The sequence below is a fragment of the Dendropsophus ebraccatus genome, chromosome 3, assembly GCF_027789765.1.
Source record: "Dendropsophus ebraccatus isolate aDenEbr1 chromosome 3, aDenEbr1.pat, whole genome shotgun sequence".
Lineage (NCBI taxonomy): Eukaryota > Metazoa > Chordata > Amphibia > Anura > Hylidae > Dendropsophus > Dendropsophus ebraccatus.
This window is the reverse complement of record NC_091456.1, coordinates 161,474,551-161,492,250: the sequence shown is the minus strand read 5'-3', so window position 1 is coordinate 161,492,250 and position 17,700 is coordinate 161,474,551. Positions and strand designations below refer to the sequence as shown.

The 17,700-nt window shown below is 43.8% G+C and overlaps 1 protein-coding gene across 2 annotated transcripts in view; it reads left to right on the top strand.

Moving 5' to 3' along the window:
• LHFPL2 (LHFPL tetraspan subfamily member 2) overlaps positions 1 to 16,229 on the top strand; it is an 88,981-nt gene extending 72,752 nt beyond the window's left edge. For both annotated transcript variants that reach the window (XM_069963030.1, XM_069963029.1), the window contains one exon: positions 12,439 to 16,229. In XM_069963030.1, coding sequence (XP_069819131.1) covers positions 12,439 to 12,695 — 257 coding nt within the window. In that variant the 3' untranslated portion in view covers positions 12,696 to 16,229. The remainder of the gene's footprint in view (positions 1 to 12,438) is intronic.
• Positions 16,230 to 17,700: the final 1,471 nt, after the last annotated feature.

The window sequence follows — 17,700 nt, the reverse complement described above, 5'->3', positions numbered from 1 at the left end:
AGCCAGCCCTCCCCAATAGTCTCATATAGTAGCCAGCCCTCCCCCATAGTCTGTTATGGAATAGCCAGCCCTCCCCCATAGTCTGTTATGGAGTAGCCAGCCCTTCCCCATAGTCTCTTGTATAGTAACCAGTCCTCCCCCATAGTCTCTTGTATAGTAGCCAGACCTCCCCCATAGTCTCTTATATAGTAGCCAGCCCTCCCATAGTCTTATATAGTAGCCAACCCTCCCCATAGTCTCTTATATAGTAGCCAGCCCTCCCCATAGTCTCTTATATAGTAGCCAGCCCTCCCCCATAGTCTCTTATATAGTAGCCAGCCCTCCCCAAGTCTCGTTTATAGTAGCCAGCCCTCCCCAATAGCCTCTTATGGAGCAGCCTGCCCTCCCCCATAGACTCACCCTTCCTGCGACCCCAGCTGGTGTGGGACGTGCCGGACACGCACGACGACGTCCTCGCGTTTCTGGTGACAGACGCGCGCTACGTCATCCCGTTTCCGCTTCTTACATACTGCGGCCTACAAGATTATAACATGGGAGGTCTGATCGGCCGTTCAGACCTCCCATATTATAATCTGTGATGTCGGTGGGCCAGAATTAATAAAAGAGTAAAATAGTGTGGCGGGCCAAAAATAATGACACCAGAGTTTGACATGTCTGCTCTGGACAGTTCCTGACATGGAATGTTTGGTTATCCAACACTAGTTGTGCCCATTTCTTGATCCTGTAAAGAACCTGGCTAATACAACAGTAGTTCTGCCTCGCCATTTTGTATAAGAGTACGGCTGTAAATCTAATTGAATGCTTTGTGTTGGTAGGTTTGTCTTGGCTAAAATTACTCAACCCCTGTAATAAAGTTGACTGTATAAGTATAATAAACTATATATATTGTGGGTCTATGCAGATTTAGATAAAAAAAAAATCAATATTGACGCACGACCGCCGTCAAATTACCATGAAAATTCTTGTAAAAACTGACGGGGGCAATAAGTGAAGTAAATGAGCTTTTATTGGAGCGATCCCGGGGCCACTCATTTGTAACCCGATCACACAATTCCACTGTCAGGATCCTGGCAGCCGCCATCCCATTTATCTAGGTTTCTCTCGCTGAGTAAACACAGCTGAGTGGTGAGATCTCCCATGTGCCAAGCACACAAGTGTTTCCCTCCAGACCATTGTGAGACTCCTTTGTAGGATTTTCTAAGCATTTCACATTCAGGTCTCCAGTCATATATTTTTTTTTTGTCCACTTCACTTTATGGAAACAGTTTGTTCTTTGTATTCCTATGGTCCAACTAGAATCACAGTGTGGAAAGTTTTTCATTTGACTGATTTATGTAATTTTACCAAATTAAATTTTTTTAGATACATGTAAAAAATGAAACCTCTGCCTGTGTAGATAGCCATGTGTTCCTCATATAAGTAAGCCTTGCCAAAGGAGCTCCTGTTGTATCGACCAGTTAGTTTCCCATGCGTTTCATTGAATTTGTCTATGAATTCTGTCTTCCCTTTGCCCCTAACATCACCGGCAGCCATTGTCGTGAAGATCATAGGGGTCACATTTTGCCCATTTATACCACCTGCTTGGGAAAAAAGTCTTAGTAAAGAGAACCTATCATGTTGTACATGCAGTCCTATCGGTGGGCAGTCTATTATAAGGCCTGAGCAGCTGAGTAGATTGATATAGTATATAGTATACAGTATAGCATATTGTTTTGTGGGTTAAGGCTTTGAAGTCCAGAGGACCATCCTGATCAGTTTCTGAAATTTAAATTTGTATAAGCACTTATAGGGAAATCTGCCAATCGCTTATAAGGCCGCCTACTTGTCTCCTAAGCCTAGAGTGAGCAGGAATGAAAATGGTAAAGTATACAGTTGGGATGGGGAACCTATAGCTTTATGGGAGTTGTAGTTTTGCAACAGCTGGGGGGCAGAAGGTTCCCCATCCCTGGTATATAAGATCTTTCCTAACAAAACTATATATCAGCTCCTCCTGCTCTATAATATGGTGTCCACAGTCTGGACTGCATTTTCATCCTGACTCTCAATCTGATCTTAACTACACCTTTGTGCATAATCTGTTGGGGCATATAGATGGGGTTCCTGCCTTAAGGCCCCTATTATACAAAGCGATTATTGGTGATACTTGGCCGTGTAATAGATGCTTTGTGTAATAGAAGGCAACGATCGGCCGACATGCCGGCTGATCGTTTTCTGTTGTTGTCTTTCAACATGTGGAAAGACAAACAACTAAGATAGCAATGATCTGCTGCCGTTGCTCTGTGCAACAGGAGCGGTGGTAGCAGACCGCCGCTATCTCCCTGCGACTCCCCCCTGCGCTGTCGGCAGCAAACTGGGAACAAGGAGCAAGCGAGCGCTGACCTGACAGGTTGGCGCTCGCTTGCTCCCGGAGATCTCCCTGTGTAATGGGGCTTTAGTGAACATAGGCCTGATGATAGCGAGCAGTCAACAGCAACCACCACCTCTGGAACTAAACCCATGGTGACCAGCTGACCCCTCTCCAGGGCAAACAATGGATCATGTTGAAGTGCGGCTTGTGTGCTGTAGTATCTGTCGCTATCTGACAGATGTGCCAAGATCAGCAGGTTCAGCCATTGTTAATGTGTACGTCCAGCTTAACTTACTGGCAGTGAAATGTAATCCCAACAGAGAAACAGAGGCCGAGTCTTCTGACTTCTATCCTATTCTTTTGCTGATTGTTTGCTGATTTTATCATCACTGAAAGCCAAACAAGTGCATTGTGTAGTGTAGGACGGTGTTCCACAATAATGTGTACAATGCCAGTAATTGGGATTGTGTTTTACCAACACTGCAGCGTGTAAGCGCTCCTGTGCAACAACTGGTGAGGAAAGTCCACAGTGGATAGAGGCCATAAATAAGTACTCCGGCAATTTGTTTTTTAAAGGGAACCAATCAGCCCAATTGGGCTGATATGGTTGCCAGGAGCGCTGTATAAAGCTCCTGCAGCAGCCGCAGCACGTACCAGCCACGGCTGCAGCAGGAGCTTTATACCGGAGAAAGTTTTATTCTCCACCCCCTACCCCCCATATCTAGTCACCGCTCTGCCTGTCAGTGCGCTCGGAGGGGATGATTGACAGGCATATAGGTCCATTACTGGCCTCTCTGCCTGTCAATCATTCCATCCGAGTGCACTGACTGGCAGAGAGCGGTGACAGACAGGGGTGGAAAAGTAGTTATCTGGGGGAGCCGCCCAGATGACTACACATGCTCGGCTGCTGCAGGAGCTTTATACAGCGCTCCTAGGAACCATATCAGCCCAAATGGGCTAATTGGTTCCCTTTTAAGCTTAATTAACACACATTACAAAGTTATATAACTTTGTAATCTGTTTTAATAAGCTGTCTGGCCCCATCAACCCCCCCCCCCCCCCCCCCCCCCCCTCACACACACACACTTTTTATTTTTGTGCGACTCCTCCTTCTTTAACACGTCAATTGGAGGGAAGGATCAGGCAGGATGGATGTCAATTGCCTCATCCTTTGGGTTCTTGGTGAGATAACACACATGAACCCAAGGATTGATCATCTGCCAAGTTAGCAGGTGGCTGCGGTGAGTGGGGAATTCCACAGTCAAGGCTGGAGGACATTGGGGGACCCCCAGCTTACCCTGGTTATTGGGCCATGTAATACGACCCAAAGGCCACCATATACTTTGGCCAACCAGCCAATTTCGTCAGGACCACCTATCTATTTCGTCAGGACCACCTATCTATTGTTTATAAAAGTCAATGGCTAGTCTTTTGGCGGAGGTCTACAATGTCCACGTGGCTGTTGTACACAAATTTCTGCATTGCCGTTCACAGCTTGGATGCGAGGGACACTAAATAAAGAATAGCGTATAGCATATAGTATACAGAATTTAATATTAATAAAAAGTAATACATCCTACCATGCGGATTGCACGTCATTGTATGCTAACATTACTTTGGCGTGCAGACTTTTTGCCCTGACCACAATCCTGGCGCTCTTTCTTTCGGAAAGAATATAGTTAGTGATCCATCAGGTATGACGCGGGATAATTTCCTAATGCTGGGAACAATCTCTTGCCTTCCCAGATTTTGAAGAACTATAGTGAAATATCTGACCTCTGGGCACAGAAGATGCGGGGAATTGTCAGATACAGGATCTAACTTGCACACTGACACATTTCTATAAAGCCCTTACAGATGGATCGGTGACGTATGTACAGAATAAACCAAATAATTGTGAAAGAGCCAACATTCTTCCTTGTCTACGTTGATGTGGTTAAGGAGAAGAATTCAGGTTGCCAGCAACATAATCAGGTTGTCATTTTCTATGTATTCGTTCCAAGTCATATATGCGGTGAATGATCCCGCTTCAATAGGAATAGAAATACTGGCAGGTTGATTTATGGAGGGGCCTTATTGAAATAGAAAAGACCTAAAATGAGGATTCTGATCATTTCATTAAGAGGAATGAGCTAATTCCTACATTTACGCTGCTGCTTGGCTGTAACCTAATAGAACAGCGCCCCTAGTGGCCCTCACAGATTGTTAAAATGCATAAGAGAAGTGCACAACTGTATTCCTCACTCCCCAGCTCGCGGTCATCTCCTTCCAGTGTCACTAACTGGGCTCCATAGACTTATAATGGAACTGGGTGTAGATTATAGTGAGCTTGGACATGAAGCTCAAAGCTGTGCACTTCTCCCAGCTGATTCGTTGTATTGTTAAATAATGGTGGCACTTCAATCCCAGGGTGTTTCCTTTGCTAGGACTCTGGTAATCTACAGAGAAACACCGTAACATTGGTTGTTCTGCAACGCCACCACCACAAGGAAATTTAAAGGGGTACTCTGGAGGACAACAAACAGTTATCAGCTGGTGTCAGCAAGTTATACAGATTTGTAAATGAATTGCATATAAACAAAAAAAATCAAGTCTTCCAGTATTTATCAGTTGCTGAATGTCCTGCAGGAAGTGGTGTACTCTTTTCAGTTTGACATGTGCTCTCTGCTGCCACCTCTGTCCATGTCAGGAACTGTGCAGAGCAGTAGCAAATCTCCCTTGGTCAGAATCAGGTGCTAAGGTATCTGTGCATGGACTAGCACCACTTAAGGCCCTATTACACGGAACGATTACCGAAAGCAATGATCATGTCGGCTGATCGTTGCAGTCGTTTGTCTTTCAACATGCTGAAAAACAAACTGCGGTAGCAACGATCTGCTGCCGTCGCTCCGTGGAATAGGAGTAGCGGCAGCAGACTGCTGCTATCTGCTATGGGCTGCCCGGGCGATCTACCCATTACCCGGGCAGCCCCCACAGCTCCGCACGGCCCCTTCTGCACTTACCCACCGTAATTAGCGGCGGCAGTGAGCAGGGAACGAGGAGCAAACGAGCGCTAACCGCAATTGACTTGTATATTCGGGCCATAGGAGTAAATGGGATCTATGTACAGAGATGTTGCCAGTGAGGCACCCGGTTCTGATGTATCCGTGCATCGGACGGCAGAATCGGGGTGTGACTGTACCCTAACAGCAGGTATTTAGTATAATGTCAATAGTAAGTCTGCCATGCTTTATATTGGCCGTTGCAATGGAGCAGTAAGGCAAGTGTTACTCATTCTGAGTCAGCTGTAACACTGGGGGTCTGCATATACTCATGGTAACTTCATTTGTTACAGGACAAACCACATGAAGGCGGCCGGTTCACATAGCTTGTGGTTCCTCTGTTATCGCTCCTCGAGTATTTTTACAAGGGCTCTTAGTGTAAACCTTCCTTTTACTTTGACGGTCCTGTTGTTCGGGGTTTTATTTTAGCTCGCAGCGCTTTGTTGCGTGTTGAGAGCTTGCTCAATGTAAATGTGACTGGAAAGTATAACGCCGGCTATGGTCGTCTTACTTTCCCGGACAAACATCCATTCATGTTCCTCCGAAGGTCTGACAGTCGGTGATGAGCACGGGGCTTCTGGGATGGAGGAATGTGAACTATCACAAGTTACAAACTCCATTTTCTCCTTCACCTTTTGACCTCCTAAAGGGCTTCTATACTTTTTTTTATTAACTATGAACAGATCTGTTACCCCAAAGTCATTGAGGTATTATTTACGTACGCTTACGTTGATCCACGTTGGCTTTCTGTATGGACACAATATGTTCCTCATTTTCTATGCGCAAATAATAATCTACAGGGGTGAACACATTACTCTAGACATCAAAGTGGTTGTTTCATCAAAATAACCCTTTCCATATGCCCTGTTGGTTTTATAGATATTATAGAGGGGCTTACTGCCTCGGGACCCCCTCTCTTGGTGAGAGTAGTGAGAAACAAACAAAGAGCAGCTTCCACTTTCGTGTGCCCAAATGCTCATGTATTACATGGACGTCAGTCTGAAAAGAACACGTCTTAATCCAAGAGCATGTCTGAAATAAGGCATGTCAGGACCGCCATCGGCAACTTCCAGCAACAATCCAGATGGGCCAGTGTTTCTGAAGAACAAACTCATCACCTAGTCACCTACCGAATTGATGTGGTTCTGATGGCCAAAGGTGGTCCAACACACTATAGATGAGGGGCTGTAATAAAGTAGCCATTTTGTGTATATGCCAGGAGCAGTGACATAGCATGGGTTGCCGGAACTCTGGGCAGATCATCTGATCATCTGGGCAGCCCATAGGAGACGACGGCGGTCTGCTGCTGCCGCTCCTATTACACAGAGTACTGGCAGCAGATCGTTAACAGGCTGATCGTTGCCTGTGCATGTCAGCTGATCGTTGTCTTCTATTACACGAAACAATTATCAGAGGATATCAGACGAATACGGCTGATAATCACTTGGTGTAATAGGGCCTTTTAGTTTGGTGCTCATTTACAGAGTCTGATGGCCCAGCTCAATAATTGTGTAACTAGGGCTGCACGACCAATCACTGGATCGTCCACGCTCATGTTAATCAGCCATCGGTCGCACATCCCCCTAATACACAGCAAGATGTGCAGCCAATGGCAGATTATTTTGTGTGTGTGTGTGTGTGTGGCCCATGTAATTCTGGCTTATTCCACTGTTCGGATGCCTGTTAGACCCATACAGCAAACGTTGTGCCTTCCTTTGTGTGCGATCAGTTTACACAGATCTGTATGATTTCGCCTCGCTGTGTTACTTTATTAATGCCACATGAGTAATGCAATTATCTGCTGTTTGTCTAGGTGTATTTTTATGGTGTTAGCTGATGTAAACCACGGCCACCCACCAGCGCAGTCAGGTTTCCCAAGCTATAAGGTTTTTGGCTTTACATGACTTAATCTCTGTTTGTTTTGCAACATGTCCGTGCTGAGCCGCGTTATAACATTGGGGAGGATCTCTATGGAAAATGCTCAGCTTTTTAATTTTGGGGTGTTTGGGACATGTAATTTCATTAGATTAGGGAATGATTGCTATACATCTTTCCTGGCTCCATATTATATCCTATTGTATGCAGTTATCCAGGCCGCGCAGACACTTACTGGGTGACCCGGTATTGTTTGGAATATAAAGCTATGTCCATACCTAGGAGGATAACAAACTTTTTTGCCAATTTTTTTTTTTAACCCTGTGCATTCTATCTATCCAAACCGCTGTGGCCTCCCCTTCCCATACAGGAAACAGGGACATTTGCCCTTGACAAGCGTCCATGTGTATATGGAGATCGGGAGAGATATTGGTCGGCTAAACTGAGGTTTGGTCAACAATTATCAAGAGTGTGGCTTCCACCTTAAACCCATGCAGAATGCTACAGGTTATAGCCTACATATTGTATACATTTTAAAATCCCATTAGGCATTGTTAAGTTGTTTTGAAGCGATGGGGAAATCTCTTAATAAGACTGAGCCTGTATCCTTATATTTGCTGCATCTGCACTAAAGATGCTATAAAGAAATGTGCTGACTAGCAAAGTGCAGCTGGGATTAGAGCGGAGAAAACAGGAAGGATGCTGGGTAGTGTGTATACTCCAGGGCTGCCTAATGTTTACACTCTGTAATAATGACCTATTAACTTTTTTGATAGGATATGGATATGTAATGGTTAGAGATAAGCACTTAAGCATTCGACATTTGAATACCTGTGGCGGGAGAAGTTGAATGCAGCCCTAGGGATCCTGGGAAAACAAGGATACAGATTGTTTCCATGTTTTCCCCGACTTCATAGGGATGCATTCAACTTCTTCAGCCACCGGTATTCAAATGCCGAACAATCGGACTTATGTGTATGCGCATCTCCTAGTAATGATCATTTATTAGAGATATGGGTCAAAGAATAAACATGAGGCATAGTATAGTAGTGCTGCCTATATACTATACTGGGCTAGTTGCCATTGGAGTAGCCACATACTATGCGTGACCATTCATGGGCTAGTATTCTTTAATGGCATTTATAATGATGTTGCTAAATGTGAGATCTGCTGGTCAGTGGAGGCCTCACCTTGTGTGTCCTGTCCACATACATATATGTCAGACCCAGATCCCTGAAAGTGACTCTGTACCCACAATCTGACCCCCCCCCCCCCCCCAAAGCCTCTTGTACCTTCAGATAACTGCTTTTAATCCAAGATTTATCCCCGGGTCCGTTTGGCAGGTGATGCAGTTATTGTCCTAAAAAACAACTTTTAAACTGGCAGCCCTGTGCCCATCGGGAGTGGCCTAGATTGTGTATGTATTAGGCTGGCACACAACCTCTCTGTCCCTCCTCCCCAACCTCTTCATCATTAGGAATGCTCCAGGCAGATTGTCTCCTATTCCTCACCTGTGTAAGCCCGGCACATGGGCTGGATTGTTAAAACACCTGTGCAAATGTTCATCATGGAGAAAATGTTCTAGGTGCATTCCTAATGATGAGGAGGGTGGAGAGGAGGGACAGAGGGGTGGTGCAAAGTTAGAGCACAGATACTGTAAGCCACGGCCGTTTGACACAGGACTGCAAGTTTAAAAGTTGTTTTTTAGGACAAAAACTGCATCACCTGCCGAACGGACCGAAGGTGCAAGTGGTTTGGGGGGACAGATTGTGGGTACAGAGTCGCTTTAATTCTTTTGTAATCCTAAAATGTGGTTGTCTATTCTCTTGGCTGGTGGTCCCCGTGTCACTGCTATAATATATCATACATCATATTATAAATCCATGCGCTTTTATGCTTCTGACTGCACTGACATTTTAGCTTTACAGGAGCCATGACTGATTTATTCTGCAGCAGATTCTGATGGATCCCGTTGACTTATAATGGATCCATCAGGTTTCCATTATTTTTACTGGACAGCATACTCTGGTATATTATTCTATTCTGGCTGCCAGAGAACTACTTCCTCTATCCAGATCACAAGACAAAAGTAATCGAGAACTTCTTACTACTTCTCTGTATTCTCTGATATCGCCCCCCACAAATGGCACATAGAGGGGGGTAACTCGAGCCGCCCCATTGTTCAGTGTTTTTTTGTAGGTCACATTTCGGCAGAGATTATTCATTACTGGAAGTGTTCCCAATGACATCTGGTCTTGTGGAGAGAATTACATAGGGATCTGTGACTAATAAACCTCACTGACAGTGTAACAAAAGACGATTTTCACAGTTTCACTTCCATTCTGCAGCCCTGGTAAATGGCCAGCCTGATTCTTCTAGGGAGCAAACCATGCTCGAGCCCTGGCACGTGTACAAGTGGGATTTGGGGGGTGGGGGTCAACAATTATCAAGAGTGTGACCCCCCCCCCCCCTTAAATCATGCAGAATGCTGGCAGGGGTGTATTAGCCATATGTATTAATCTTAAAATGTTGGCCAATCCTTTTATTTTCAGGGGGTTGGCCCCGCAATCAAAATACTAGGCCAGTGATGGCTAACCTTGACACTCCAGCTGTTGTAAAACTACAATACCCATGATACCGGAGCAGCCAAAGCCATATCTTTGGTCGTTCAGGCATGATGGGAATTGTAGTTTTGCAACAGCTGGAGTGTCAAGGTTAGCCATCACTGTACTAGGCGGTCTCCTGACTCTCCTCCGACAGATGAGGGGGGGAGAAGAATCGGGCATGTTAGGTTTCCTTTTGTCCACATAGAGAGGTGCCCCCATTAGGGATTTCTGGCAGAAGCTTACCTCTTCTTCTCTTCCCTGAGAGCGCATGAATTTTGGCCAAGCCGAATGTTAATGTGAATGAAAGAATTGGGAGGGAGCTGTCAGTCAAAGGAACATTCGGCAGACAGCCATTGTATGGACACTTTAAAGGGGAACTCTATCCAGAATGAAAAATTAGCTGCAGGCAGGAGGGTGCAGGAACATTAAGGGCCCCATTCCACGGGACGATTATCGTTCACATAATCGTTAAATCCTTCGGATCGAATCGACAATCGCTCAGTTGAATAGCATTTAACGATTAAACGGCGAACGAGAAATCGTTGATCGCTTAATAAGACCTGGACCTATTTTTATCGTTTGTTCACAAATCGTTTGCATGGAATAAGATGACGTTCGCAATAGCGACGACAAGACGACCGCAAGAACGATCATAAGTAATAATCATCGTTCCGTGTAAATGGGTGATCGATTTCAGGTGTTTCGCAATAGCGGTTGTTTGAGATAGTTTATTGTTAACGATAATGCGAACAATAATCGTCCTGTGGAATAGGGCCCTGATAAAGAAGCTTTACTTGGCCGCCCCCACAGCGGTGTGTAACAGGCTCCATGACCGCTAACTGGCTCCAGTTTCTTCCTTGTTCCAGGGTCGTAATGACCTAGCTGAAAGGGTCCGCTCAGCAAGTCGGTGACTGAAGGTGTCCCGTCCCAGTAACTGACTGCCTGAGGGGGCATTCCTAAGCCCGGTTTGTGATGTTGCTGGAGATCCAGGTGGTCCCAGCTGATAGATTCTCTCCCGACTTTTTTAGAACTTATATTTAATGTTTTTGAGCATTGCGGGTGATATGTACAATTATTTGTATCTTCAGTGAAGTTTTATAGTCCGAAAAGAATTCTGTGTAACAGCGGAGTAGAAATCCATGGCGCTCCAATAGGGATTAAAAAAACAAGCGGAACTGTTATTGTAGTGTCTCGGACATCATATTGATATCTAAGCGAAAACAATAAAAATGTCTGCGTACACTTGATCTGCTGTGGATTTCTATTGTGTATAGTACTGTGGACTTTGATATCCTTCCAGAGACCCCCACTGTAGTGCTGGACTTATTGTTTCTGACCATAGCAGAGCAGCAGCTCAGCTAAATTTGGCACCAGAAACAATTGTTTTTGCTATTTAGTCTGAATAGTTGTCTAGGCTTATATATGCAGCTGTACTGTAAAGATATTACAGACAAGTAATCTAGGGCTGTGTTGCAAAATATTACCATCTGTACGCACATTGGGTTTCCTAAGCTGCGGAACCATGTCTATGAAATCGCTTTCCATCACATATGTATACCCTGCTTCAAGGCTGATTTTACAGTATGACTGGAGACAATGCAATCGCTGTGTACATTGGATTGGAAGAAAGCCAACTATGTGTCATTGGGACTGTTGGGTGTTTCTTTGTTCCGCTCAACAAGCTTAATGTGTCTATGAACCAAGAGGTGAGGGAGTAAAGCAGTGGTCCCAGCAGTCTTTTCCAGATTGTCCAGATTTTCCAGATTGGCCCATTGTCTTCCTAGTGGCCAAGGTTAAAGGGGTTATCCAGCGCTACAAAAACATGGCCACTTTTCCCCATCTCTTGTCTCCAGTTCAGGTGTGGTTTGCAATAAAGCTCAATTAACTTCAATGGAACTGAGTTTGAAACCCCACCCAATCTGGAGACAAGAGAGGGGGAAAAGTGGCCATGTATTTGTAGTGCTGGATAACCCCTTTAAACGTGTCCACTTTCTTTCAGAGACAACATGACTCTTGTCTTCAGTTTAGGTGAGGTTTGCAATTAAGCTTCATTCACTTCAATGGAACGAAGCAGCAAAACCCCGCCCAAGCTGGAAACAAGAATGGGACTGTTTTTGGAAGAAAGTGTCTATGTTTTTGCAGCGCTGGATAACCCCTTTAACTTTCTTCCTGGGATATGTTCTGCATAGGAACGTCTTTAGCTGCTTTAGAAACCTACTAGAGATGAGCACAACTTGAGCATCCTCAAGTCCGATTGTTCGGCATTTGAATACCAGTGGCTAAAGAAGTAGGATGCAACCGTAGGGAGTCTATGGCCTATGACTGTATCCATGTTTTCCAGAACTACCTCGGGTGTATCCAACTTCTTTAGCTACCGACCGGACTCAAACATTTTAAAATTGTGCTCATCTCTAAAACCTACCCATAATGCAGAAGTGTTTTACTATGTAGTAGATAGCAGAATAAAGTGTTTGTAAACTCTAAAAATGTTCTGATTAAGGGACTGAAAATTTATGGCATTGTCAAAGTTTTTCTCCAATATTAATAGTTTTCTTCTCTTGTTTTCCAGGTCTTTTTCTTATACTCGGCCTCATCATCTACCCTGCTGGATGGGGATCTCAGAAGGTGATCACTTACTGTGGACATTATGCCTCTGCCTACAAACTTGGGGAGTGCTCATTGGGGTGGGCTTTCTACACGGCCATCGGAGGCACAGTGCTTACTTTCATCTGCGCCGTCTTCTCTGCACAGGCCGAAATCGCAACCTCTAGTGACAAAGTTCAAGAAGAAATAGAAGAGGGAAAGAACCTGATATGTTTGCTTTGATGGCCATTCAGTTATCATCAAACACTTTAGAGACTTCACAAAGGGATCACCATGTTTACACAGCCCACTTCTCGCATGAATGGATGGTATACCTTCACGTATCTTCATGCTCCGACTTCTTCTTCTTTGTCCATCAAGTGGAAAGGGGTCCTAAACCAGGAGATGGGACCACACATGTGATTGTAGTGCCCTCCCGGCACATGGAAATGAAGCGCAAAGATTTGTGTACAGTACTTGCCAATGTTCTGATCCTTCAGCTTCTGAAAAGTCACTTTAGAACTGTATTTTTTCCTTTGCATATTGAAAAGCTAACCGTGTATTTTTGGACATTGTAGGATTTTTTTTTTTAAATAATTTCCAGTTCTCCTAATTTTGAAGCCACTGCTTGTTACGTGTGCCACTAATCTTGGTGATTGTAAACTGGAAAACTTGTAACTTTCTCATGTGGTTCTTTATGTGGTGCAAACGAATGTTTAGATACATATAGGATTAATATTTTTTTAGGTATGGAGAGAACCACTGCGTTACCAATGGGAATTCTTTGGATAGAGCCATTTGTAAATGACTTTCAAAGGGATCTTGAGTATTTGGGTAGTAACACCCTAATCCCTAAACGTTTTGTGAGGGCTGAGCCACCTCAGTGTGTATCACTCTATCAATTGGTGCATATTAAGGTATTGATAGATCTTTCCTGTTCCTATGAGACAGGATAGGCCAGGTTTTCGTAATATGATATCTTTGTGGTCAAGTGTTCGGTTCTGCATTCATTGAAGATTCTATCACATGCCGTCAAAATGATGGAAGTTTTGATAGAGCCCTGACGGACCCCTACAGTGGGGTCTATAAGCCACTTATAAGATCCTTCGTATAATGTCACACCCATAGCCTTAGGGAATTAGCCATAAAATGCTGCAGGGAACTCGCACAGGTTCTGCTCTGTAGCTTCAGCCTTACATAATAACACTTTGACCCTATTGAATGTACTAACATTACCTGTGCTCACAAGTGACGCTATAGAAACAGCACAGAAAATCGGCCCATGGTGACAATAATGGACTTGTACCTATAACCACTGTAGAGTTATGTGGTTCATACCTTTAGACATCGTAAAAGCACACTTCATACGTTTAAGGGGGGCCAAATACTTGGTGATCTATATTTTTTATACCTGCCCGTTGCTTAAACCAGATTTTTCTTATAAATGGGGCCTTCTTGTTAGAAAATCAGTGATTTAAGGTTGTGATGCCAGTAAGTAGCCCTCCAGCTGTTGCAAAGCTACAATTCCTATCGGGCATGATGGGAGTTGCAGCTTTGCAACAGCTGGAGGGCCAAAGGCTCATAGTGATATATCATAAGGCATATAGGTTCACAATAATCTCAAATATTGACCATGACTGTACATTCAGATAAAATGGGAATTGTTTGTGGTGCTTTTTAGAAAATAACACATCTACCTTCTTGAAAAAAAAACCACCACCCTTGTCCGTGGGTTGTGTGTGGTATTACAACTATGCTCCATTCACTACAATGGAACTGAGCTGCAAAACCTACACCCAAACTGGAAAGAAGAGGGGTGATGTTTCTGGTAGGAAGCAGCTAGAAGGCCTGGATAACCCAGTTAAGTGATATTATTACATACTAGTATTTGGGAAAAAAGCATCATGCAAAAAGTAGGGAGCAGAGGTGAGCGAATCTAAAAACCTGACTTAGCCATCCATTCCTTTAGTCTTGTAAATATCATTCCGCTTTCCAAATGCTCTGATTCCATGGAGGATTCTGGAATGAGGATTTTCCTATTGTAGAACAGTTCTAGGAGTCTGAACAATTTTTTAAAGATTTGATTCAGCAGCCAATTCCATAGGTTTTGAGTTTGGCCAATCTTCCTGTAGATTCTTTAAACTCCATGAGGGAGGGCAAGAAGTGATAGTTTGGGTTTCGTCCATAATTTTTCTTATTCATAGGCATGTCTGCTTATTGTCATTCAAAGATAAACATTCCCTGTGAGAATTAATTGGAAGTATATTGTTGCCTTCTCAGAGATCTCTTGACATTTTGGGGGCGGACAACCCAGAAGAATAAACTCTACAATGTAACTACGAGTGTAATGTTAATAGAAAAAATAGACCAATTCATTAAAAAAAAAAGAGCCACCGATATCTTATGTAGGAAGATACATTTCAAGAAAGCTGTCCACAAGGTGGATTATTTAGGCACATCCATCCTAGCAATTTTTCCAATGTGTCCAGATTGAAGAATAGGCCGGAGAACTTGGTAACATCAACAGTCTTGTAGTATATAGGGCAATAACACCATAGAGAAGTGTTCACACACAACGAATTTGCAGCGGATTTCATTCTGTAAGTTTTGCAGCAAATCCGCTGCGATACTCTGTATCATTATAGCCTATGGCCCTGCATTCATGCAGTGGACTTTCAGTCTGCTGCGAGAGTGTAGTGACAGCCATGTTTAAAGGGGTTATCCAGTGCTACAAAAACATGGCCACTTGTCCCCCTCTCTTGTCTCCAGTTCAGGTGTGGTTTGCAATTAAGCTCCATATACTTCAATGAAATTGAGTTTAAAACCCCAACCAATCTGGAGAAAAGAGGGGGAAAGTGGCCATGTTTTTGTAGCGCTGGGTAACCCCTTTAACTATTTAGCTGCTGGGCCAGTAAAAATAATAAACAGCAAATGCTTACCCACTCGTGCTCCCTCATTGTGCTCCTGCTTCAGTCTCTGGGCCCCTGCTCACTGACAGCCTGCTCAGCCAATCACTGAGCTGCCCCGCCACAGCCGGAGATTGGCTGAGCGGGCTGTCAGTGAGCAGGAGCGCAGGCAGGTAACCCTGGGCTGTTTATTATTTTTGACCATAAAGTGTCAACACCTCCCATGTAGCATTCTACATATCATCCTAAGATCCTACTATCCCCCCATGCATTGCCCCATCTGGAAGAGTACGATGCGAGAAATCAAACAGAACAATGCCTTGTTTTTATATTGTGAAATTTTATCAGAATGCCTGTGGTAAATCTGTGCACACAAGCCATATTGTATTGTCTCGTGCCATAAGGTTTCTAGTTGGTTTTAATCTGTAGAATATTTTAAAAGACAAAAAAACACACACACACACACAAAGTTTCGATCTGTGTAAAAAGAAAAAACAAATGTGCAATACAATATGAAGTTGTTAGTATTATGAAGTGGTGGGCTTTAACGTTCACCTGTGGCCAAGGTACGGTAGAGGCCTCCGTATAGTGTGGTGAAGTAATGCACATGGCTACAGCCTGGGTTATGATACTTTATTATATTGATAGAATATCCTGATGAATATCGGTGCACACCGCACCCGTGCCGCCTTCCCCGCGCCTCGGCCACAGGTTTCCTAACACTCTGAGGAAGCTCCATACAAACTTTTGTACATACTCTGTAAAATGTTATGAAAATGCCACAACCAAAATGTTATGCTTTTGATACTGTGAGTTTGGGGTCCTTGGAAATAAACAAAATGAGACTCTTACAATAGAAAATAATAAAAAAAAATTGTCTAATAGATCCGGTGTTAAATGTGTTTGAATTACTGGTTGATGAATCACTATGGGTGTAGTTCCATTCGTGGTGCATAGCTATTTCCTATTCTTTATTTCAGGGGGCAGGATAAGAACTAGGCTGTTTGCATGCAGTACACACTTGGACTTTCTTTCTCTTACTTCTCTGACCAATTGCAGGGCACCACCTGCTTCGTTCTGCTATGCACAGTACCTGAGAGAGTACACTGTGCCGAACAGGCCGACACTGTGCTGGGAGCTGTAATATAGATGGCATTTCGAAGGAGAAGGGTGTTATTGACTCACTGGGTTTGCAAGGTGCCATCTAAGAAAAAATTAAAAATTGCAGCAGGAAGACTATAAGAAATGGGTAAACAATTAACTGCTCCAAATAATGATAAGGGCGAGAGGGGATGACATTCAGGAGGCAGCACAGTGTACATATAAAAAAACACAAGTATTTACACAAGGGACAGCTGCAAAGATCTGTATGTATGGTAAGAGATGAGAAAGAATCCTTGATTTACCTTTCAGGCACGGCATGGACCCTGTGGAGAAAGCAGAAGGGTTATTAAAGGAGAAGTTTTGTTCTTTTTTTTAAGGGTGGGGGAGGGGGAGAAATAACACCCCAGCCTTTACTTACCTTTCCTTGCGCCTGTCATCCACCACATGGCCAGCCCTAGGACTCCCACCAGAAGCCTTTATCCTCCAAAGTTGTGTTGACGTCATTCCCCTAAGTTGTGATGACGGAGAAAATGCCCCTCCTGGCTGATGGACTGGCTGCTCAGCCAATCAGTGACTGTAGTGACTTACAACCTACAAGGATTCAGATTACTTTCACAGTCTCCTCCCCCCTTCCCACACCATAGCACTAAGCCCACTTTCCACTTCCTGTATTCTGTCTTGGTCCCTCAGGTGCTGGATACAGAGTTCCAAGGTTTGGGACTTATTTTTAGAGTAAAGAATCAATTTACAATTATGTAAAAAATCACCTAAGAGACACTGCATCTAAACACACTTACATTGGGCTGGTATACGTCATGCAACCCAAATATATATCCAAAAGAAACCAATAGTAAATGTGGTTTTTAATGGCAGAGGCGTGTACTTGTCATACCGTTACATGTTTCTAGCCTTCCTTTTCGGAATGAATGAATGTTGTATGGTGTTATTAGTGTTTACGTTTTTATTATGAATGGTGGGGGTTTTCTTTGGTTTGTTTTTTTAATAATTTAATGAATAGGAAATCCTACAGATTTCTAATAATGTCACATCCTTAAAAGCGTGACTTCCTACCATCACATCCCTACTATCACATTTGTTCTAATGAAGAAGAAAAAACAAACTTTCCCCTAATGTTCTGTGAGTCTGTGGTTAACCAGTCTGCCTCGAATTCTTTCCCCAGTCTCTCACCGACGCGTCCAGCTGTGGCCTTAAACCGAGAAATTATTTTTACAGCTCAA